Source organism: Chiloscyllium plagiosum, unplaced genomic scaffold, assembly GCF_037043375.1.
Source record: "Chiloscyllium plagiosum isolate Xiang-an unplaced genomic scaffold, Cpla_swu_hap1 HiC_scaffold_28, whole genome shotgun sequence".
Lineage (NCBI taxonomy): Eukaryota > Metazoa > Chordata > Chondrichthyes > Orectolobiformes > Hemiscylliidae > Chiloscyllium > Chiloscyllium plagiosum.
Genome location: NW_028270166.1, coordinates 15,708,634 through 15,731,473, shown reverse-complemented (window position 1 = coordinate 15,731,473; position 22,840 = coordinate 15,708,634). Strand labels below are relative to the sequence as shown.

Genomic DNA, 22,840 nt, shown 5'->3' with positions numbered 1-22,840 from the left:
TTGTTTATTTGTCCCTGGGACGTGGGCATTTCAGTCAGGGACAGCATTTATTGCCCAGGTGCCCTTAGGAAGGTGATGGTGAGCTGCCTTTGGTGAACCGTTGCAGTCAGGCCCACAATGCCCTTCAGGAACTTGTGGTGTTAACCCATGTATCTGATGCTCTGGTCCTCCTAGATGGCAGAGTTTGGAAGGTGTTTTCTAAGGACCTTTGGTGAATTTCTGCAGTGCATCTTATATCTAGTACAGACAGCTGCTGCTACGGAGCATCAGTGATGGAATGAGCAAATATGGTACCAATGGCTGCTTTCTCCTGGATGGCATCAAGCTTCTTGAATATTGTAAGTTTCTATAAAGAAGACTGCTAGTCTGTTATTTGGGGATAGACTTCCATTTAACCAACGACATTATAATTGCCACTTTCACAAAATGGTCCACTCAGACAATTGATTTGTCTCAACTTTTAACCTAAACGTCACTCTATTAAGTAAGTCAGTTTGAATTCACTTAAACTATTATAAATATTTTAAATATAAATATATGCTTTGCTTTTAAAACTAGTTATGTTTCTAGCTTTTCCTCTTCAGTTACGGAACACTCAACAGACAGTACAGTGATGGGCAGAGTGGTGCATGTTTAATGGAATTTTTTTTGTGTTTTTACTTACTATACAGCAGTGTTCTACAGTCACTCACTTACATAGACCTGTACAAAAGAGAAACTTGTTCTTGAAATGCACATTCATGTGCCAAAAAAAATATTTTTTGAAGCTGCAATATATTATAGTACATCATACACGCTGTCTCTCTGTTCACTTTTCCTTAACCTACATCTTTTGAGTCACACACGAGGGAGGACACTGCATCACTCATCTTCCTCCTCTAGCTTCACAAAAGCACACACTCACTTCACATGTTCAGAACGGGGCACCTTACTGTGACGATGCATTGATCCCAATCCTCTTGGAATAGCACTTTATTATCTGTACTTGCACAGTGCACTGCAAGACTGAGGCATTCTCCAGGAAATAACTTACTGGTGGGGGAGGGAGACAGGCCTCCACAACCTCATTTTTAGTTATTAAATATGGACAGTAACAAGAGTGATATCTGAATCCATTGGGCATCAAAGATGTTAAACTGATTCTTAGTTGTATTAGTATTTAGGATATCGTGAGCAGAACAAAGACGTCACCATGTCTACCTCCCGTTGGTTGCAAAGTATATTTTAGTGGTACAATCAGCATAGACTTTCCAACAACATTTTTTCCCACTCTAAGTCAGAAAGGCGTGAATGATTACTGGATGGAAACGAGATGAAGAGTGATCACAGTACAAGACAGCAGAGTTAAATAGCAACTTTTATCCCTTTGGTAATGCCTTGTAGAGCAGTGTCCTGCACAAGTGTGTGGCACGAGTTTTTTTATGAAAAAGAAACCAATGCTAGAATTAGAGATGCTACTCAGACAATAACATTCAACACTTCACATATAGACTGTTGCTTAAATCACAAAGTAGTTCTACGCAGTGCATTTGTCCCCTATACAGTGGTGGATGTGGTCAATCAATATTAAGTACAAGGCTTTCTTCAGCAGGAGTTCCTGCTTGCTGAAGGTAAAGACAGTATAAAAGAAAGGACTTCATCCATGAATGATCATTTTGTGGCTAAACAGGCCAACACAAAACCATTTTGTTTCCAAAAGTATGTACATTTTCACAATTACGATTCACTATGTTGTATAAACAAGACAAACGCCCCACCTGTTTTGCTTTTGCCTAAACATCTGAAGGTTTTGCTCTATAGTATATTGCAGCCTTGAACAGTACAAATGCAGTCTGCTTTGGCAGTAGCTGTTGTTGTCCTGAACTTTGTCCCAAGTTAAATACAATGTTCTTAACAGCTGGGTGTCCCTTTAGATTTCTTGCTGGCTGAGGGGTTGCTGTTCAGTAAATCACTTCATAGACTGTAGCCTTCTTGTCACCCGAGCCGGTGACAATGTACTTGTCGTCCACGGAAATGTCGCAGCTCAGCACTGAGGACGATTCCTTTGACTTGAGAGAAAAAAAAAATGGTGTGACTAACTCAGTTTTTTTTAAAGCGATTACCTCATAACATGTCAGCCTCTTTTTTTTGCATGTAAAGATCCCCCCCCCCCCCACAAACCCCACTTCCAGTTTTAACTCTTGGACAGTCCCAAATCCGGTAGCTGGTGTCCTTGCCCCTGCTGCATGAGGGGTATTCTAAAGCAGGCAAAGCTATTAGGACTGGGAATGCTGGTGAACTATCTTTGTCAATCAGAGCCATTGAAGCCACTTATTGTTATCTCTATACGAGGGCCGTTTGTGAGGCACTCTTGTGGCACAGTGGTAATGTCCCTGCCTCTGAGGTAGGAGGCCTGGGTTCAATTCCCACCTGCTCCAGAGGCATTTAATAACATCTTGGAACAGGTTGATTTGAGAATCTCTATCTTGCCCATTTGTGGAAAATGGTGTCACACAGGAATAATTATAATTAAGCAATGAACTTCTATGCTCTGAAGAAAGGTCATTGGATCCCAAAATGTTAACTCTGCTTTCTCTCCACAGATGCTGCCAAATCTGCTAAATTTTCCCAGCAATTTCTGTTTTTGTTTCTGATTTCCAGCGTTAGCAGTTCTTTGGGGTTTTCTCCCCAAATATTTTAGGTCTTTAGGAGCTTGGCAAGAAAATATAAACACTGTTAATTCAGTTCTCAAATTAGCTGTTTTTAACAGTGGCATTTTGAAGTATTCAGTATTATCAGCAGGCTTATTTCCCCCATTATTCTGGGCCTGCCCTCATGACGTTTTTGTCTGTGGAGTAGGTTAATGAACGTTACTTCTGTTTCCTTGTTCCTGTGTCAATAAGAGGATAGCAAAAGGGCAGATACAGATGGGGTTTGACTGCCTTTAAATGCCAGTTTGGAACACTGGCCACAAGCAGAATTGAACACAAAAGTTAGCAAATGGAAAATCACGAGCACAGAATACAGTACATCAAAAAGGAGCCTGTTAAGAAGTGAGGCCCTTGATATCTATGAGTTATTCCCTAACAGACAGGTACCTGAAATATACTGGCTCCATATGGAGTCCTCCATGCATTCAGGAGGTTGTCCTTTCCAGTACTTACAAACCATTTACCTGAAAAATCAAATCAAATTTATGATTTGCACTGTGATTTGTTTCTAAAATCTTAAGTTTGCAATGTGTTTCTTTAATAACTAACAATGTTGGTTTGATCATTGAGGTAATAACAACCTGGTCACACTGCACTCCTGAGACCTTTATTACCAGCTCGGCTTTTCTGCTATAGCTCAGTCCTAGCTCCAGTACAGTACTGAGCAGCGCTATGTTTCAGACGAGCCATCTTAATGTAAGCCATCTCTTATTTACATTCACCTTAGAAGTCAAAGACCCCTCCAGCCACTATTTTAAAAAGGAGCAGTAGTATTATAGCTAACAGGAAGCAAACATGTTCACACTGATACGACATCTAATACACGGCTCTATACAACGTGGTGACTGATAAACTTGAGACATTTCTTACCGCAACAGGCAAATTTGAGTGAAAGTACACAGCTCTCATGGAGGTGAAGCTGGTATTTGTCTGGCTTGTTGACGTGTAAAACCTCAACGTTGCTGCTTTCCATCCCGACAGCCAGCCACTCCCCAGTCGGGCAGTACCCCAGGGAGAAAATCTGAAACAGGACCCATCGGCTTTTCAGCAATGTCTTCACTAATCATCAACTTGTTATTCAGCAATCCCTTTACAACCCCAGTGCATTGACCTTAAAGGCCAGTTACAGCATGTATTAAAAAGGTACCTGAATGACAGCAGAGGGTTTGCTTTTTATTCTTGGCTGTGAAATATGAAATGGAGCAGTTGTAGACCAATCACCTGCTCCATTAACTGGCTAACACAAATTATAATAGATCAGACAACAGAATCTACATCAACCATTTCATGTTTTTACCGAACTTTATAATGGATGCCAAGAAAGAAATTGGAAGTTGTGTTAAAAGTAAGAAATGTTTTAGAACAAAAATCACCAAAGTCACAGAGGATCATCCTCTCAATAGAGAGAGAGAGAGAGATGACATTTAACCTGAGGGTCACCACACCTCAGGCAAAGGGGGGGTGGGACTGTCATGGTGACTGTAGCCACTGTGGGTATTGTACCTGTGCTGGTGACATCACTGGACAATGCAAACCAGCCACCTAGCCAACTGAGTTAACTGACCCTCAACAACAGGTCCAGTCAACATTTTGGGTGCAGACTTGGTCAAATGATACCTGTTTCTTCAAACGTATCTTGGTTGAAGTAGGTGTATTGGTTATAGCTAGAATAAACAAGCTGATTGATAAAATTGATGATTTATTTTGTGCAGGTGCTGGTGTTGGACTGGGGTGGACAAAGTCAGCAGTCACACAACACCGGGTTATAGTCGAACAGCCCCTGGCTGTGCTCCGAAAGTTTGTGTGATTTCAAATAAGCCTGTTGGACTATAACCTGGTGTCATGTGACTTCTGACTGATTAGTTATTTGTTATCCACCCTCAATCGCTCAGACTTAGACAGGGAGTCATGATGCTCCCGAGTTTCAGATGTTAAACTGTTCTGAACAAACCACAGCTGCACAGGCTTCTAACTACAGAGTTAGAAAAGTCTTGGGCTACCCTAAAGATTGAGACCTTCTCTTGTTGCTTTAATCAAAAGACACCGATGCAGACTGGCAAACTAAACCGAATGATTGTCTGTGGATGTGCTACTGTTGGATATCTTTACATCGTTGCAAATAATCTTTCAGATTAGCAAATGTGCTTTTCTCAGCTTCTCAACAGATCTCCACAGCAGGCATGGTGATAACAGGGCATTAACTTGTGTCACATAGGACAAATATTAATTAAAGAGTGTCATTCACAAAAAAAAATTGAATGCTGGAAATTTGAAAATCCTGGAAAGCTGCAGCAAGTCTTCAGCACAGTGTAGAGACCAGGTTTCTCATTTTGGATCAAGTATGACTTCTGCCAAATCTCAAAGGTATCCTTTTAGACTTGAAATTAGACTAAAAACATTGACTGGGTTTCTCTCTCCAAAGATGCTGCCAGATCTGTTGAGTAATTCCAGCCTTTTCTGCTTTTACTGCACTGTGCTATTGCTGGGTTGTTCAGCATATTACTCAAAAAGGAAAAGAACATAATTTAAACCAAAAGACTTGGATCTCATGTGATATACTTCATTTATCATTTCAAAGAGCTCTCACTGCTTCCAGCATCTTTGACAAATTGGTAACAACTCGTGCTTCATCCTACTGTTATGGAGTTCACAGCACTCTCCAGAGGCAACAGTCGTTTGCCAAGAATAGACAGAGGAAAAGAGTTGAAAGTAGTGTCTGTACAGAACCTTATTACCACAGGGAATGGGAGACTAGTGTACTTTTTAATAATAGGGCAGGTAAATAGAGAGTGGCTTCTCTCAGGTTAGATAGGAGGACACAAGGCTCTAAAGCTATAAGGGGAAACGCAAAGCAGGAGGATTCGCTTTGGATCGTACACAATTACAATGCTCTTTGTTGTAAGAGATGCCCCACAGCTGGCACTTGGTTGTAATTGGATTATCTTTATGTCAGTTTGCTAACATTGACCTTTCTTCTCCAGCTAGTCTGTGCGGCTGTGAGGTCGTATTAAATCCTGAGGCATTAATCAATAATATGTCTTCAGCAGGAGAGACACTTATTTAAGTAACAAGAAATAGGTTATTCCATACTAACTAAGCTAACAGATTATATTAGTTTAAGACTGATTAACTATATTAACACTAATTAAACAATGCAATCCACCAAAACACTAGTAGCTTGGTCTATGTTATATGACTGTAAACTGACTAACCTGGAACTACAACTCTGCGCTGACAGTTCCTTCCAGAGATGGCCATTTCTGTATCAATGAGCAGAGCTATTCCAAAGCTTCCGAGTTAACCCTTTCACACCAATTGCTTTACATTAAAGTATTTATTACTGTCTCTGGCCTAAAGTTATATTTTGTGGTGAATGTACTTGTTTTTTTAAGTCTTCATAGAGCATTAAAATACATATCGAAGTGGATTGTTTTGAACTTAATCAGCTCGCATGGTCACCACTCCCTCCCGGTAGTATCTCGGACGGTTTGTACCTGGGATGTGAAGTCATGCTGCTGTAGCTGACGTCCCTCTCTCAGGTCCCAGCATCTGACTGTGTTGTCGAGGCCACCAGTCCACAGTTTAGTCCCATCGTTTGAAATGTCAATGCAACTGGCCCCATCTGTGTGGCCCTGGAACTGCCTGCATACAGAAAAATAAAAACAGGATGAGATTAAAGATTTCTATTTGGAGATGTCTTGTATACAGGAGAATAGATTCCAGAGGAAGTGGGAATATCCTCTGCAGAGCGGCCTGCAGATAGCACTCACTGGAGCACTGGGTCCTTGGTCTGCTGGTGGGAGGATGGCCCATGTAAGAGTGGGACCAGATGTGTGCAGGCCCTCCTTACTGGACGACAGGGAAGAGGATAGTCATTAAAATGGGAGGTGTTGGCATGGTGGTAATGTCACCAGACTAGCAATTCAGAACCCCAGGAAAATGTTCTGGGCACACAAATTCAAAGGCCACCACGGCAGATGGTGAAAGTTTAATTCAATTTTTTTTAAAAATCTGGAATAACTTCAAAACAGCCAGCCATTAGCAATAACGACTGATTGGAAAACTTCATTCGGTACCATTTAACTGGCCTCAAGTTGCCATCATCAGGTTGGGTCAGCTTATTGCCACATGTGGTTATTCTGCCACTTTCCTCTCCCCAGGCCCACCCTCAATCCTGTCTCCCCAGAAACAGCTAAGGCTTGCGATGGAGCTTGGGAATGGGCAAACAGACTAGTGGTACCATATCTTGTCCCGCCCCCGATCACAGCCCTGGCAGAAATCCTGTTGTTGAAATGTCCCATAGTGGTTGGCCATCTTTTAGTAGGTTGCTATTATTCAAATATGAATCTGGATGGTCACTGGCAACATGGCTTTTCAGTTATATAGCCGTGCCCCGCCCCCCCCCACCCAGCCCCCACTTCCAGATCCTGCACTCACCCATGTCCACTTGCATGTAGTATTGGCAGAGCTCCCATCTGGTGATTAGGAGGGGAATCCTTCCTGATCTTTCCCTTCCCAAATCAATCACAATATCTCTGTCACTATTCTGTCTCAGATGCAGTGTCTATGAAAGACACAGCTGAGGCAATTCCTACTTTACAAAACTCAGCTATTTCCTGGTTGCACCCTCATTTTCATTGGACCAGCCCCCTACCTAACTCTCACTTCCTCCAGCAATACAACCCTCCAAAATCTCTGCACATTTACAATTCTGACCTCAGCCTGATATTTATTATTCCACGCTTGACAGATGGATCTTCAGCTGCCTAGGCCGTAACTTGGGAAATTTCCATCCTCTAATCTTCTATCAGATACCTACATGGGTACCTATGGAAACATAGGTAATACAATTATACTGATTGTAAACAATCATAACTTGTGCTCCTGTAATTGGGACAACTAAAGTAGCTAGGTATTGACTGTTCCCAAAAAGAATTCCAATATGTTATTCCTTAATGTAGGGTATGAAATAAAACAATCCTTTGTAATATGATGAACTCCAGGTAAGTACATCCCTAAACTACATGGATTTCTTATATAAGTACACAAGAAGTCCAATGAGTGATGGCACTTCCAGTGGATCCCTATTACAGAACAACCTCGACTGTCTGAACGAAACGGGCGGAGAATATTTTGTTCGGATAACTGATTGTTTGGATAATCGATCTGACCATGAACAAGTGGTAATTTGAGTGCCGGTTATCAAACATGCCTCGGTTATCTGGCAATGCATGCCATAATACCGTTTAACTGATAACAGAATGCTGAGTTGCATAATGCCGTTTTTACAGGACCTTAAGATCTTTTTCGGATAATCCGAAATTTGGATAATTGATGTTGGATAATCGAGGTTGTACTGTGTACAGAATTCCAGAATGTATTTTGATCTTGGCATTGCCCCTCATTAACTTTCTATCCAGAATATCGAATTAAGTCAGTGTCCAGCCAAAAACTCAACCAGCTGGAACCTAAATGAAAGTTCACATTTGCAGAGATTAAATGACAATTATGATCAGGATCAAGGTATGTTTTAATAGCCATCGCCAATTGATTAATCCTTCAAATATTCATTGGGGAGCTTCTCAACCAACAGGGCAAGGTTCCTGGAAGCTGCCTTCACCTGTAATGCCACGGGTCAGTAATATCAGGAACAAACAAACAACTGAGAAAAACACCATTGAACATTTTTAACGAGAGCCTTACCTGACCAGGGTTTGATTATGCAAATCCCATACAGCAATGTTGCCATCACTGCAACATGAGAAGCAGACTTTAGCGTCAGGACTGATGGCGAGGGCATAGCAAGCGGGCGCTGATGAAGTCAATTCAGCTTTTATTCGTGGAGTTGGTGCAGCCAGATCCCAGATCGAAAGTGTGCTGGCCTCTCCACCAACTATCAGAGTACGGCCGTCAGGGAGAAGTTTGCAGGAGCGAATGTAGTTGTCTCGGTTCTGAAAATATTAGGAATGATCAACTGTGAAGTGAGCTTGCTTGCAATGGATTGACATTTAATTCTACTTTTTTAAAAAAGAGAAACACATGCTGTACTTTCCAAAATCAATCTTTAGCCAATAATCTAGTCTAAGGTAGAGTTCTTTGCTAATTCTGTTCGTCAGGATCCTGAATCAGAAAAGACCCAGGTTAAATTTCCAACATTATTAATTCAGCTGATTTCAAAATTGGGTTAGCAGCAACAATAATAAATTATCTTTAACTTAATAAAGCGTCCCAAGGTGCTTCTCAGCAGCATTCAGCAATGCATTTAATCTCAACACCTTTAGGCTAAGGATGGGAACATCCTCTAGATTTCATGCCCTAGTTACTGCCTGAAAGTTTTTACTGTGAACCACCTGCAATGTTTTGATATGTGTGAATGGGAAGTGAGGTTCCCTTTACCCAGGAAACGCACCACAAAGAGTTTGGCAAGTGGTGCAGAGTTTGAAGAATCTGCTATCTTTGTAACAATGTCTTACTGGCTTGGAACACAATTATTCCTCAACACTGGGATCTACCAACACAGCTGGATTTGCAAAACATTATTTAGGTTGACTGAGGAACTGACGCAGGGCCAGGATGTTGATAAAACAATCTTCCACCTGCTTCGCAAGATCAATGCAATCGATTTTGTCTGTCCATTCAAAGAAGAGCAGAAAATCTCCCTTTCAATAAACTCATCCAAATAAATGAAATGGTCTTTTATCTAATTTGCAATCTGTGGGCAAATTGACTCCTTCAGAATAGCGATTACACACTTGAAAATACAAGTTGGTGGATGTGGGGCGTTTTGAGAGAAAACCTTCCAAGATCAAGTTTCTTTCATTTATAATTTGATCGCCGGGCTAGGTACATTTTGTTTCTCTTTTATTCTGAATGGTGCCAAGATGGTTTGTAACTTGACATCTCATCTGACAGTCAGAAAACTGTGGGCTTAAGTCTCACTCTATACTCCTGAGTACAAGAGCAAGGCTGAGTATAAGATCAAGCACAGAACTGAGAGAGTGAAGCACTGCTGGAGGGGCCACCTTTCAAATGAAATGCTAAAACAAGGCCCCATCTGCCCCTGCCAAGTTGTGTAAACAATCCCATGTGACTACTGGAAGCAGAAAGACAAGTTCACTCCAGCGTCTTGGCCAATGATGTTAATTAATGAGCATCACTAAAGTAATTTTTTTTTGCTGCTAGTCGAAGCAGCAGGACCTTTTTTATTCCTTCACAGGATGGGGCCATTACTGGCTGGGCCAGCATGTATTGCCCATCACTGATTTGCCCAGAGAGCAGATAAGTCAAACACATTCCTGTGGGACTGGAGTCACATGTAGGCCAGGCCAAGTAAGGATGGCAGTTTCCTTCCTTAAAGGACATTAGTGAACCATTTGGGGTTTTCCCCCCAACAAACATTGGGGGTGGGCAAGGTGTTGGAGGGAATCCTGAGGGACAGGATGTACATGTATTTGGAAAGGCAAGGACTGATTAGGGATAGTCAACATGGCTTTGTGCGTGAGAAATCATGTCTCACAAACTTGATTGAGTTTTTTGAAGAAGTAACAAAGAGGATTGATGAGGGCAGAGCAGTGGACGTGATCTTTCTGGACTTCAGTGAGGAGTTTGACAAGGTTCCCCGTGGGAGACTGTGAGCAAAGTTAGATCTCATGGAATACAGGGAGAACTAGCCATTTGGATACAGAATTGGCTCAAAGGGAGAAGACAGAGGGTGGTGATGGAGGATTGTTTTTCAGACTGGAGGCCTGTGACCAGTGGAGTGCCACAAGGATTGGTGTTGGGTCCACTAATTTTCATCATTTATATAAATGATGTGGATGTGAGCATAAGAGGTATGAATGGTAAGTTTGCAGATGACACCAAAATTGGAGGTGTAGTGGACAATGAAGAAGGTTACCTCAGGTAACAATGAGATCTTGATCAGATGAGCCAATGAGCTGAGGAGTGGCAGATGGAGCTTAACTTAGATAAATGTGAGGTGCTGCATTTTGGGAAAGCAAATCTTAGCAGGACTTATACACTTTATGGTAAGGTCCCAGGGAGCATTGCTGAACAAACAGAACTTGGAGTACAGGTTCATAGCTCCTTCAAAGTGGAATCACAGGTAGATAGGATAGTGAAGAAGGCGTTTGGTATGCTTTCCTTTATGGGTCAGAGTACTGAGTACAGGACTTGGGAGGTCATGTTTCGGCTGTACAGGACATTGATTAGGCCACTGTTGGAATATTGCGTGCAATTCTGGTCTCCTTCCTATTGGAAAAGATGTTGTGAAACTTGAAAGTGTTCAGAAAAGATTTACAAGGATGTTGCCAGGGTTGGAGGATCTGAGCTATAGGGAGAGGTTGAATAGGCTGGGGCTGTTTTCCCTGGAACATCGGAGGCTGAAGGGTGACCTTATAGAGGGGCATGGATAGGATAAATAGACAAAGTCTTTTCCCTGGAGTGAGGGAGTCCAGAACTAGAGGGCATAGGTTTAGGGTGAGAGGGGAAAGATATAAAAGAGTTCTAAGGGGCAACCTTTTCACGCAGAGGGTGGTATGTGTATGGAATGAGCGGCCAGAGGAAGTGGTGGAGGCTGGTACAATTACAACATTTAAAAAGCATCTGGATGGGTATATGAATAGGAAGGGTTTGAAGGGAAATGGGCCAGGTGCTGGCAGGTGGGACTAGATTGGGTTGGGATATCTGGTCAGCATGGATGGGTTGGACTGAAGGGTCTATTTCCTGCTGTGTATCTCTATGATTCTATAATCGACTCATGTTCACCAATAAACTCTTAATTCCATATTTACATTGCATTCAAATTCCATCATCTGTCATGGTGGGATTTCAACCTGGGTCCCCAGAACATTACCTGGATGTCTGGATTAACAGGGAGAAAGTGAGGACAACAGATGCTGGAGATCAGAGTCGAAAAGTGTGGTGCCGGAAAAGCACAGCAGGTGAGGCAGCATCTGAGGAGCAGAAGAATTCCTGATGAAGGGCTTATGCCCAAACCGTTGATTCTCCTTTCCTCAGATGCTGCCTGACCTGCTGTGCTTTTCCAGCGCCACACTTTTTGTCTCTGTATTAACAGTCCAACAATAATACCACTAGGCCATCACCTCCAGGCCAAGCTTCCTACACTTCCATAGTGACTACACTCCAAAAGTATTTCATTAACTGCAAAGTACTTTGCAATTTTCTAAGGTTGTGAAAGTTCTAAGTAAATGGAAGTATTTTTACCATTTCCCACTTTCAATTGTTCCTGCCCACAGTTGGAATTGCTATTGGAAAGCAAAACAAATTAGGCCGGAAATTAGTATTGTGATCGTTTGGCAGGCTTAAGTGAAAGACATTTGAGCCGATTTCTGGATTTTGCAAAATCGACAGCAAAGAAACTGCCTACAGTTCCGTAATGGTCGACAAAGAGGCCACAGGAACCATGGTGCAGCAAGAAGTTGACAACGTGTTAGATTTAGCTTGTTGGGGCTGAGTAGAGGGGTTGAACCACACAGTCCCTGGAGAAAGGGTCACACGTTAGCGTGTCGACTGTGGATCATTCTTCATAAAGGAGACATAAACCACTCTGTTTCTCACCCACACAATACCAACTGTTCTACTGAATATTTCTCCAAATCTCTCCTTTCGTTTAGGATTTTTACCGTCAGCAGTGCAAGCTCAAGGCCATGAAAAGATGAACCGGTAACGCAGTGTAAGACTGACGTTGTCTTACCAGGCAGTCGAGCTGAGAGACGGGACTCTTGCTTCCAGGTTGGCTGATGTCCCACACCTTCACACACCCTTTCCCCCCCGTGTAGACGTGCCTCATGGGGTTGCTGACGGTAACGGCACACACCACCTCACCGTGATTCAGGTTGTTGATCTGCCGAGCGTGCCGGGGTATCCCTGGCCCAACCAAAGCATCGTGAGGGAATGGGACAGGCTGCATCTGACTGTCAGCGCTGACGTGGAAGGAGTAGGCTCTGGGATCAAAAATCAGATATTTAGAGCAAAGCAAATGAAGAAAGCCCAGCCCTATCCTGTCTAACACTTGTGTGGTTTATCAGCAAAGATACTGATTTAGTGGATCTCTAAGCCATGGGGTCTACACTACGGGCTGAACAGCCTCCTTCCCATACAGTCACAGAGTTCAGTGCAGCTAAAAGATGATGGCCATTCAGCCCTTTAAGTCCATACCAGCTCTCAGTTCAATTCCCCCACTCTAAGCCAGTAGCCTTGCTGTTTTATTCCCTCACGTTTCAGTCCAATTGTCTTTTGAAATAAGTTATCATTCCCATTTCCACAACCAAGTTCTATTATTACTAGGTGCATGAAAAAAGGTTTTTCTCACAGACTCTTTGTATTTCTCGGAGGACACACTGTGTCCTCTAATCCTTGCATCATCAGCTAACAGGAACGGATTCTTTTTGTCCATCTTCTCCAAACCTGTTATAACCTTTATACACTTCTATCAAACTAACACCTCAATTTCCTTTGCTCCAAACACTTCCAACTGGCCTTGCAGCTAAAATCCCTTATCCCTGGGACCACTCCAGTAAATCTCTTCTACACATTCCCGAGGGCCCTCAGATCTCTCCAGAAGTGTGGTGGCCAGAAGTGGGCACATAGTCATTTCTGTGCTGTAGTGGATTCCATGATTCTACTGAGGCTCTCGAAATGATTCCTAATCTGTGCTGATGCAGCTTGCCTTGGTAGCTTGTTCCATATACGCACCACCCTCTGTTTGGAAAAAGTTGTCCCTCAGGTCCCTTTAAATCTTTCTCCTCTCACCTTAAACCTATTTCCAATAGTTTGGACACCCCTACCTTGGGGAAAAGACTTCAGCTATTAACGTAATCTACGCCTTTTGTGAATTTATAAACCTCTGTAAAGACACCCCTCAGCCCCTGACATTCCAGAGAAAATGGTCCCAACCTATCCAGCCTCTCAATATAACTCAAACCCTGTCCATATAACTCAAAACTCTCCAGTTTCAATAACGTCCTTGTAAATCTTTTTGCACCCTTTCCAATTTAATAACATCCTTCCCATGGAAGGGTGATCAAAATGTGGCCTTACCAATGTCTTGTAAGTTGTAACATGATGTCCCAACTCCTGCTCTGACTGATGAAGCCAAGTGCGCCAAATGCCTTCTTCACCATCCTGTCTACCTGTGACACCACTTTTAAGGAACTATGTACCTGCACCCCTAGGTCTCTCTGTTCAACAACACTTCCCCAGGGCCCTACATTAACAGTGTAAGTCCTGCCTGGTTTGTCTTACCAAAATGTGACACCTATGCATTAAACTCCATGCTCCTGTCCACTGGCCCAGTTGATCAAGATCCCATTATACTCTTAAATGACCTCCTTCACTGTCAACTATACCACCAGTATTGGTGTCTTTTGATTGACACCATGAAACTACAGTAGCAATGGCACTCCTGTGTTAAATAGTTACGATATGCTAATTCCAGACTTCCATTGGCTCAGCCCTGCTCTCTGTGGACTTCAGTGGAATGGAACTGGCTGAGTCCCCCTTCATTGTCAAACAGCATGTCAGCGACCGGCCAAGGCTTATCCATGAACAACATCAATCTCCTGACCTGCCTATTACAAATAAAAGCTCATGGCCCAGTTCTGCCCAAATTGCTATGATTTTTCTTGGCGATTCCTTTATTAATTAACACTCTTAAGTTCGATACAACAGCAATCTCTGCAAAACGTTGATTTACTATTGAGTAGCAAAGCACAAAACAATCTGAATTTGATTCTGTACCAAGAGATTCAGGATTAAAGTCTGAAGTCACAGTGCATGGTAGCAGTATCTAATTATGATAGATTACCAAGATCAATGAAATAATGAACATTTAGTATTTCTATAAATGCATTATTGCACCCATTATTAATAATTATACAGCTCCATTTCAACCTGCTGACAGTGTCAATATGACTGGTGAAATACCAGAGCCTTGCCCTTGTCTGATATAACTCCCATTTATGCACATTCCCTTTTGTATCAAGGACACTTTGCTCATTAATACACTTAACAGAAACATGAAGTGGCCTCGATTAGGTAAACATAGGGCAAAATATACATGAGGATGAAAAGGAAACAAAGGTTACATCGATAGAATGAGGGAAGGCTTGTGTGGACCATAAAGTCTGGCATGGACCAGCTAGGCTGAACAGAATACAATAATGGCACAAAACTCTAAGCAAGAACTAAGGCCATTTACATTTTCAATTGTTGAAAAAATGCTTTTTAATCAGACTCTTGGAAGAACTCAAAGAGGGAGTAAAGAAGAAACATGGTTGTGGCATATTTCATGTAAAGTTGAATATTACAATTGGTTTCGCGACCAATCAGGTCCTTTAGTGTCCTTATTTTTTTTTAATGTAAATCACATCCAAAGTCTGTATCTTTGGGTTATCATTTCAAGCTAGCTTTCAGTTGAGAGTTGCTCTATGTTTTGTGGGGCGTGTGATTATATTCAGAGAAATTTTCAGGTGGGAAACTAAATGAGTCACCCAACTGGAATCTTAGAGGCAGCTTTTCCAGTCTAAGCTGGGGTGTGCCTGAGTTTGATGCCTACTACAATGCGGCCAGCCTTAATATTATGGCTCAGCTCACAGGATGGGATTTGGCAGGTCAGGGTAGGCAAGACAACTGGAAATATCAACATCCAAATATATGCCTCAAAGTAAAAAAAATGGCATCAACCCAAAATACTCCAGAGTTATGTTCAGTTGTCATGCCGGGGCTAATAATGGGCTGAAATGAAATCTATGTCCTAATTTACCTCAATGCAGCTCTTGTGGCGCAGTGGTAGTGTCCCTATCTCTGAGCCAGGAGGCCTGGGTTTAGGTCCCACCCACTCCAATGGTGTGAAATAACATCTCTGCACAGGTTGATTAGACAAAGTGCCCTATCAGCACTCAAGGCATTCTGAGTCGGGTTAAAACATTCGGCAGTCCCATTTATAAAGTAAAAGGATATTGTGCCTGAACATCTCTAATGGGTATTTCCTCCATCCCATCCCCCTCACTGTCCTCCATGCCAGTACCGAGCTGATCACTGGACACCCTTGACTGGTTTCTGGTCCTTGGCCCTTTCCTTTACTCTCCTGGCACAGCATGTGCACTCAGTGCAAGGTTTGCACAGTCATCTAGTGCAACAGCCAGCACCATTCACTGACTGTGCATCAAAGGAGAGGTTAACTCATTCCTTCACAGGCTTGATCAGGAAGGCTGGGCTAGTGTTAAAGGATTGGCCTTGAAGGTGAACCAGTGGCTCAGAAGATGGCCTGGTGGCTCACTGGTTAGTACTGCTGCCTCACAGTGCCATGGATTCAATTCCACCCTAGGGTAACTGTCTGAGTGGAGTTTGCACACTCTCCCTGTGTTTGCATGGGTTTCCTCCGGGTGCTCCGGTTTCCACCCACAGACCAAAGATGTGCAGGTTAGCTGGATTGGCCATGCTAAATTGCCCATACTGTCCAGGGATGTGCAGGTTAGGTGTGTTAGCCACGGGAAAATGCAGGGTTACAGGGACATGATGGGGGTGCTGGGTCTGGGTGAGATATTCTTTGGAGGGTTGGTGTGGGCTCAATAGGCCAAATGGCTTCTTTCTGCACTGTTGGGATTCTATCCTATGATTCTAAATCCTTAGCTGACGGTTCAAATGAGAGAAAAAAAATTATTGAGGGTCTACAAAGTGCTAAGTGATTATAAAGTCAGTTTCACAAAATCATAGGGGCACAGGCCACATTCGGGGCTGCTCTAGATTGAGAAAGGCAAATTTCCACAATACAGGCCTCAATTCCCTCAATCATGGGACCTAACAGCACGAGAGAGAGAGAGAGAGAAATAAATAAAGATTTTGGATTTGGAACAAAGATTGCAACTTGAGTTCCAAGAAGTCAAGGGTTTTAGTTGACTCTGCGCAGTCAGTAAGCAACTCTGTAATGAAACTCACGGTTTTCCCCCAGGGATCGTGGGCAGGCTGGGAGGAAGTCCTGAAGCACGCATATGAGGATGTGACTCAAAGGCAACCTGAAAGCACAGAAATCATTTGTGTCAGCTGTGGTTGGGATTGCCACGCATATCAAAACCACTGGCATGTGGGACAGACTGCACTAAGAGGTCAGTTAAAGGATAAACATTCTGCAATTCCCTCAACTGTGACACTGAAAGCCCCATCGTTAGTCTCCCCACACCATTCATGTGAATGCTTATCACATCATCTATGGTTATATGTAAATACAGTAATTTGGGAGCAGTCTACTGTAGCACTGTGTTGATTTGGGAGGCAAAACAAACTAGTTCTGCAGTGTTCTAATGTAAGTAACCTACAAACTATCAAGACACTCACATTAATCTTTTACCTTTGAAACCAACTAGTGAATCTAGCTCAGATTGAAATGATGAAAATTTGTGTCTGCTTTACTATGGAGATCATATTAGAATTTTTTTTATTAACCCTATTTCCTAGTCGGTGTGATCATCATTAAATTTGACACTTCCAGGCACAACATTAGCATTTTTTGCCCTCGGAATAATTAAGGATGTTGGAAGCAGATGACTTCGCAGTTGCGCAAACGTGGTCTGCTCTGCTGAGGTTAGGACTGAGCATAAAGGCCCTCTATGCAGATGGCTGCAAGGCACTGAGGGCAATTTTAATGTAAGTCACAGAAAACCAGAGTTCTCTCTCAGCCATGCAACTCTGAAACTGTCAATCAAGGGGCCTGCTCACCTTGATGGGTAAGTGAGGTACACCACACTCGAGTCCATGAGCAAGAAACTTACAAGGCTCCCCCCCACCCGACTCCCGCGACAGGAAATTAACAAATGAGAGGCAAGTTTAACATGATTGCTCAGGTGAAATTGACAGTCAAAATGCACTCATGTCAGTTTCTGGAGCTTGAAGCTAATTCAGCAGCCATCTTCCCTGTGGCATCCTCCCCTCCCTTTTCAATCACTGTCTCCCTCTCCAGTCTCCTACTCGCTACCTACTCCAGCCTTCCCCTGAAATACTGAATCCATAGAATCCCTGCAGTGTGGAAACAGGCCCTTCGACTCAACAAGGCCACACCAACCCCCTCCGAAGAGTATCCCCCCAAACCGTCCCCATTACTCTATATATACCCCTGATTAATGCACCTAACCTACACATCCCTGAACACTATGGGCAATTTAGCATGGCCAATTCACCCTAACCTGCACATCTCTGGATTTGAAATGCTGAAAATGTGTTGCTGGAAAAGCGCAGCAGGTCAGGCAGCATCCAGGAAACAGGAGAATCGATGTTTCGGGCATAAGCCCTTCTTCAGCTCTGATCTCCAGCATCTGCAGACCTCACTTTCTCCTCTGGATTTGAAATGGCCTACAAGGCCACTCAGTTCAAGGGCAATTAGAGATGGGGCAATAAATACTAGCCCAAGCAGTGGCATCTGTGTCCCATGAAAATATTTTTTTACAAGTTTGTAAGTTGATGAGTAAGTTATCAAGAGTCATTGTTAGAGTTGGTGAGAACATGTGGTGCCATTTAATACTAATGACCTAGTCAGTCTACTGCAGCTGGCTTTGTAGAATTATTAAAGGAAGTTTGATGCCAAAGCAATTCAAGACCTTCAAATAAAAGATAAGGGCATTTCTAGGGGTTTTGTGAAAAGTTTTGGATTCCTAATCTAGAAACATCAAATAATAATGTAAAGTTTCTTGAGAGGTTATCTCATGGGACTTTTAAAAGTGCATACATTTTTAAATACTACCTCCCCCGATTCATTTTATTTTGCATTGTGTGAATGGTTCACTTTAAAAACAGTTTATTACTTCATAAGACTCTAAACTTGAAAAAAACTGTAATTGGAATAAATGTCACTACTTCCTCAAATACAACCTCAGGTACTCTCCCTCATAAGGGTCCACTCACTCGTCACCATAAAAGCTTGCTCCCTCACTTCCCAAACATAGTTTCCCCTTTCAATATTCTCTTAATTGATTGAAAGATTGTGACTCTCTGACTTACACCTTCAAAATCACAAGAGCCAACCTCTGTCCAAAACACAAAGGCACTTTACTTCTGCCTGATGATATTTGTTGAGGTGAAGAATTGAGATATTTTCCTCCCTGGTCATGGCATTTTTAATACACTCAAAAAGTTGGGAAAAAATAACAGCTATATTTTCCACATTTTCTAACAATTCAAAAGGCAAGCCTCCTTTGCTGTTTCTACTTTGAGCTTGGTGAATGGAAACAAAAGATTGTTGTTTTGCTCCAACACTAACAATTCAACTTTTCTTCTGTCGGATGACTAACACACAAGCTACAATATAAAAGCACTCCCGGGTCTGGTAGTAGAATGGTTCTGGCTCTGAATTTAAAATCTAGAAGGCACACGTTCAAATGCTGCGGTAAATTTTAAACTAAATTCAATAATTTTCTTTGAGAAGCTGACCAAACAGGTGGATGAAGGTAAAGCTGTTGATCTGGTGTACATGGATTTCAGTAAGGCCTTGGATAAGGTTCCCCATGGCAGGCTACTGTACAAAATACGGAGGCATGGGATTGAGGGTGATTTAGAGGTTTGGATCAGAAACTAGCTAGCTGAAAGAAGATAGAGGGTGGTGGTTGATGGGAAATGTTCATTCTGGAGTTCAGTTACTCGTGGTGTACCGCAAGGATCTGTTTTGGGTCCACTGCTGTTTGTCATTTTTATAAACAACCTAGATGAGGGCAAAGAAGGATGGGTTAGTACATTTGCAGACAACACTATGGTTAGTGCAGTTGTGGATAGTGCAGAAGGATGTTGTAGGTTACAGAGGGACATAGATAAATTACAGAGCTGGGCTGAGAGGTGGCAAATGGATTTTAATGCAGAAAAGTGTGAGGTGATTCACTTTGGAAGGAGTAACAGGAATGCAGAGTAGTGGGCTAATGGTCAGATTCTTGGTAGTGTAGATGAACAGAGGGATCTCAGTGTCCATGAAAACAGATCCCTCAAAGTTGCCACCCAGGTTGATAGGGCTGTTAAGAAGGCATACAGAGTGTTAGCTTTTATTGGTAGAGGGATTGAGATTCTGAACCATGAGATCATGCTGCAGTTTTACAAAACTCAGGTGGAGTATTGTATGCAGTTCTGGTCACCGCATTATAGGAAGGATGTGGAAGCTTTGGAAAGGGTTCAGAGGAGATTTACTAGGATGTCGCCTGGTATGGAGGGAAGGTCTTACGAGGAAAGGTTGAAGGACTTGAGGCTGTTTTCGTTAGAGAGAAGAAGGTTGAGAGGTGACTTAATTGAGACATTTAAGATAATCAGAGGGTTAGAGCGGGTGGACAGTGAGAACCTTTTTCCTCGGATGGTGATGGATAGCATGAGGGGGCATAGCTTCAAATTGAGGGGTGATAGATTTAGGACAGATGTCAGAGGTAGTTTCTTTACTCAGCGTAATAGGGGCGTGGAACGCACTGCCTGCAACAGTTGGTCAGGCAGCATCCATGGAGCAGGTGAATCGACGTTTCGGGCATAAGCCCTTCATCAGGAAAATCCTCAGATGCTGACTGACCTGCTGTGCTTTTCCAGCACCACACTCTCAACTCTGATCTCCAGCATTTGCAGTCCTCACTTTCTCCTGCCTGCAATAGTTGTAGACTTGCCAACTTTGCAGGCATTTAAATGATAATTGGATAGACATATGGATGATAATGGGATAGTGTCGGTTAGATGGGCTTCAGATTTGTTTCACAGGTCGGCGCAACATCGAGGGCTGAAGGGCCTGTACTGCGCTGTAATGTTCTATGTTCTAATTGTCATCATTTGAGGGCCAGTACATTACAATATGGTTGGAGATGATATTTGTTTTTCTTTTATGCTTACAAGGACCTTTTAAAAATATACATAAGAGAATAAGACGTAAGAGCAGAAGTAGGCCATTCAGCCCATCGAATCTACTCCGTCATTCAATGAGATCATCTGATAATCCTCAACTCTACTTAATTCCCTCACTGATTAAAAGTTGACCTCAACCTTGAACATATTTAATGACCCAGCCTCAACAATCCTCTGAGGTAAAGAAATCGACAGATTCACTACCCTCTGAGAGAAGAAGTTCTTCCCCACCTTTGTCTTAAATGTGTGACCCCAACCCATTCTGAAATTAAGCCTCACGTCTCACACTGACTTATTGGATAGGTGCTTTTTTTTTTGGTTTCCACTCGTGCCACACCACTTAGTTACTGGGAATCGTTACAAAATTCATTTAGTACATTGAGGGAACACCACAGAAAACCCATGGAAAAATGATGCCACTTTCCACCCAATGTTTCTCTCCATTAATCTCAAAGGGGAGAGTAAGGTCAGATCAGTCAATAAACAGTTAGGAGTCTGATTTCAACAGCTTCCCAATTAAGCTCAGGGGACCAGAGAACTTTCAATACTGGCCATGGGGGAGAAAAGGCTCAAACATTTTTAATCCACAATCAGTGACACCCCTCCACAAAAGTCATCTGAAAATACTGAACAGGACAGACTCAACTTTTCTTCATCATCTGGGCAAGATCAGGAACTCTGTAGCAGCAAAGCTTATATCTGGGGAGGCAGTGGCCTAGTGGTATTATCGCTGGACTATTAATCCAGAGACCCAAGTAATGTTCTGGGGACCTGGATTCAAATCCTAGCAGGTGGTGGAAATTGAATTCAATGAAAACCTGGAATTAATAGTCTAAAACACCAGTAATTCATTGCTGATTGTCAGCAAAAAGCCATCTCATTCATGAAAGAATTTTAGGTAAGAAAACTGCCATCTTTACCTGGTCTGGACTACATGTGACTTCAGAACCATAGCAGTGTGGTTGACTCTTAGCTGCCCTCTGGGCAAGTTTTGAGAAGATTCAGCATGGCATTCTAAAAAGTATGTAGAAGCCACACCTTAATAGCATGGCATTCCAACCGGAATTCTATCAACAAACACATTGACTTGGATCCCATTTACCACCCCTGAGAAAAAGAACAGGAAATGGCATCACTACAGGAAATTACATCACCAACTCAAGGAAACACAAACACATAAATAGAAAGCAGGCCATACCACCAGTGCTTCATCCAGAAGCTCACTGATGATGTTGCCTAGTATGGTGATGAAACATCTGAAAACAAACCTTCCAGCTTAGCGAGCAAACATACACCCATGCCCTCTGGGCAATTATGAATGGACAATAAATACTGGCTTAGCCAGGGGTGTCCTCATTCCATGAATGAATTAAAAAAAAGTGAGCCCCTCTCTCTCTTTCTGAGGATACATGTCCTCTAAGAAGTGAATTGAAAATACCAATGGGATACTGAATAACCATGAACAGTGAGAAAACTTCCTGGGTGACATTCCAATGCAGACTCCTCATGTATTGTAAGCCACTAGACCACTACCTGTTGAGGAAATTGGTCATTCATTGGCCAGAGGCCATTTTAGAATAAAGTTAACAACTGGCTATTTAACATAGATTATCAGTACACTACTTAACCTTCCTTACCTGAAGGATGTACCTGCTACATAAAGGTAAAGTCACCACAGTCTTACCAGCACATAGGGCTGCTCTCTCATTAGACAGCGAAGTGATTGCCAGTGGTTTAACGGAAGGTCGTTCTGCCCCAGGGAGAGGTTGAGGAGGACAATCCTTTGTGGTAACTTCAACTGGTGTGGGAATTATACCTACGCAGTGGACTTTATTCTGCATCACAAAACCTGCCAACTGAGCTAACCAAGTCCTGAAGAAGTGTTATACCCGAAACATCAACTTCTCCACCTCCTGACGCTACCTGGCTTGCTATGTTCTTCCAGCCTCCTAACTGACGATTATGCTGTAAAGAAATGACAACCACAATTTCCTGGGATAAGGGGACCACGCCAAAAGAGAGAGAGTCCCTTTATTTTGGTCTCTAATCCCTAGGGTCTCAAAGAGTAATATGTAATCTCATTAAAACATATAAATCTCTTCAGGGAGTTGAGAGTACAGATGCTACGAAGCTGTTATTACAGGTTGGAGAGTCTAGAATTGTCTCAGAACAAAGGATCAATCAATTTGCAGAAATTTCTTAATTCGAAGGGCTGCGAAACTTTGGCATTCTTCATCCCAGAGCCCTGAATAGTTGAGTGCATTCAGACAGCGATCAAC

At 42.6% G+C, this 22,840-nt stretch overlaps 1 protein-coding gene across 10 annotated transcripts in view; it reads right to left on the bottom strand.

Moving 5' to 3' along the window:
* Positions 1-616: 616 nt before the first annotated feature.
* LOC122565381 (transducin-like enhancer protein 4) overlaps positions 617-22,840 on the bottom strand; it is a 215,465-nt gene continuing 193,241 nt past the window's right edge. For 8 of the 10 annotated variants that reach the window (XM_043721298.2, XM_043721302.2, XM_043721304.2 and 5 more), the window contains 7 exons: positions 16,650-16,726; positions 12,406-12,655; positions 8,394-8,641; positions 6,185-6,332; positions 3,561-3,711; positions 3,078-3,154; positions 617-2,048 (listed from right to left, as the gene is read on the bottom strand). In XM_043721298.2, coding sequence (XP_043577233.1) covers positions 1,941-2,048; positions 3,078-3,154; positions 3,561-3,711; positions 6,185-6,332; positions 8,394-8,641; positions 12,406-12,655; positions 16,650-16,726 — 1,059 coding nt within the window. In that variant the 3' untranslated portion in view covers positions 617-1,940. The remainder of the gene's footprint in view (positions 2,049-3,077; positions 3,155-3,560; positions 3,712-6,184; positions 6,333-8,393; positions 8,642-12,405; positions 12,656-16,649; positions 16,727-22,840) is intronic. The other 2 variants (XM_087976010.1, XM_087976011.1) reach the window with 1 other exon arrangement.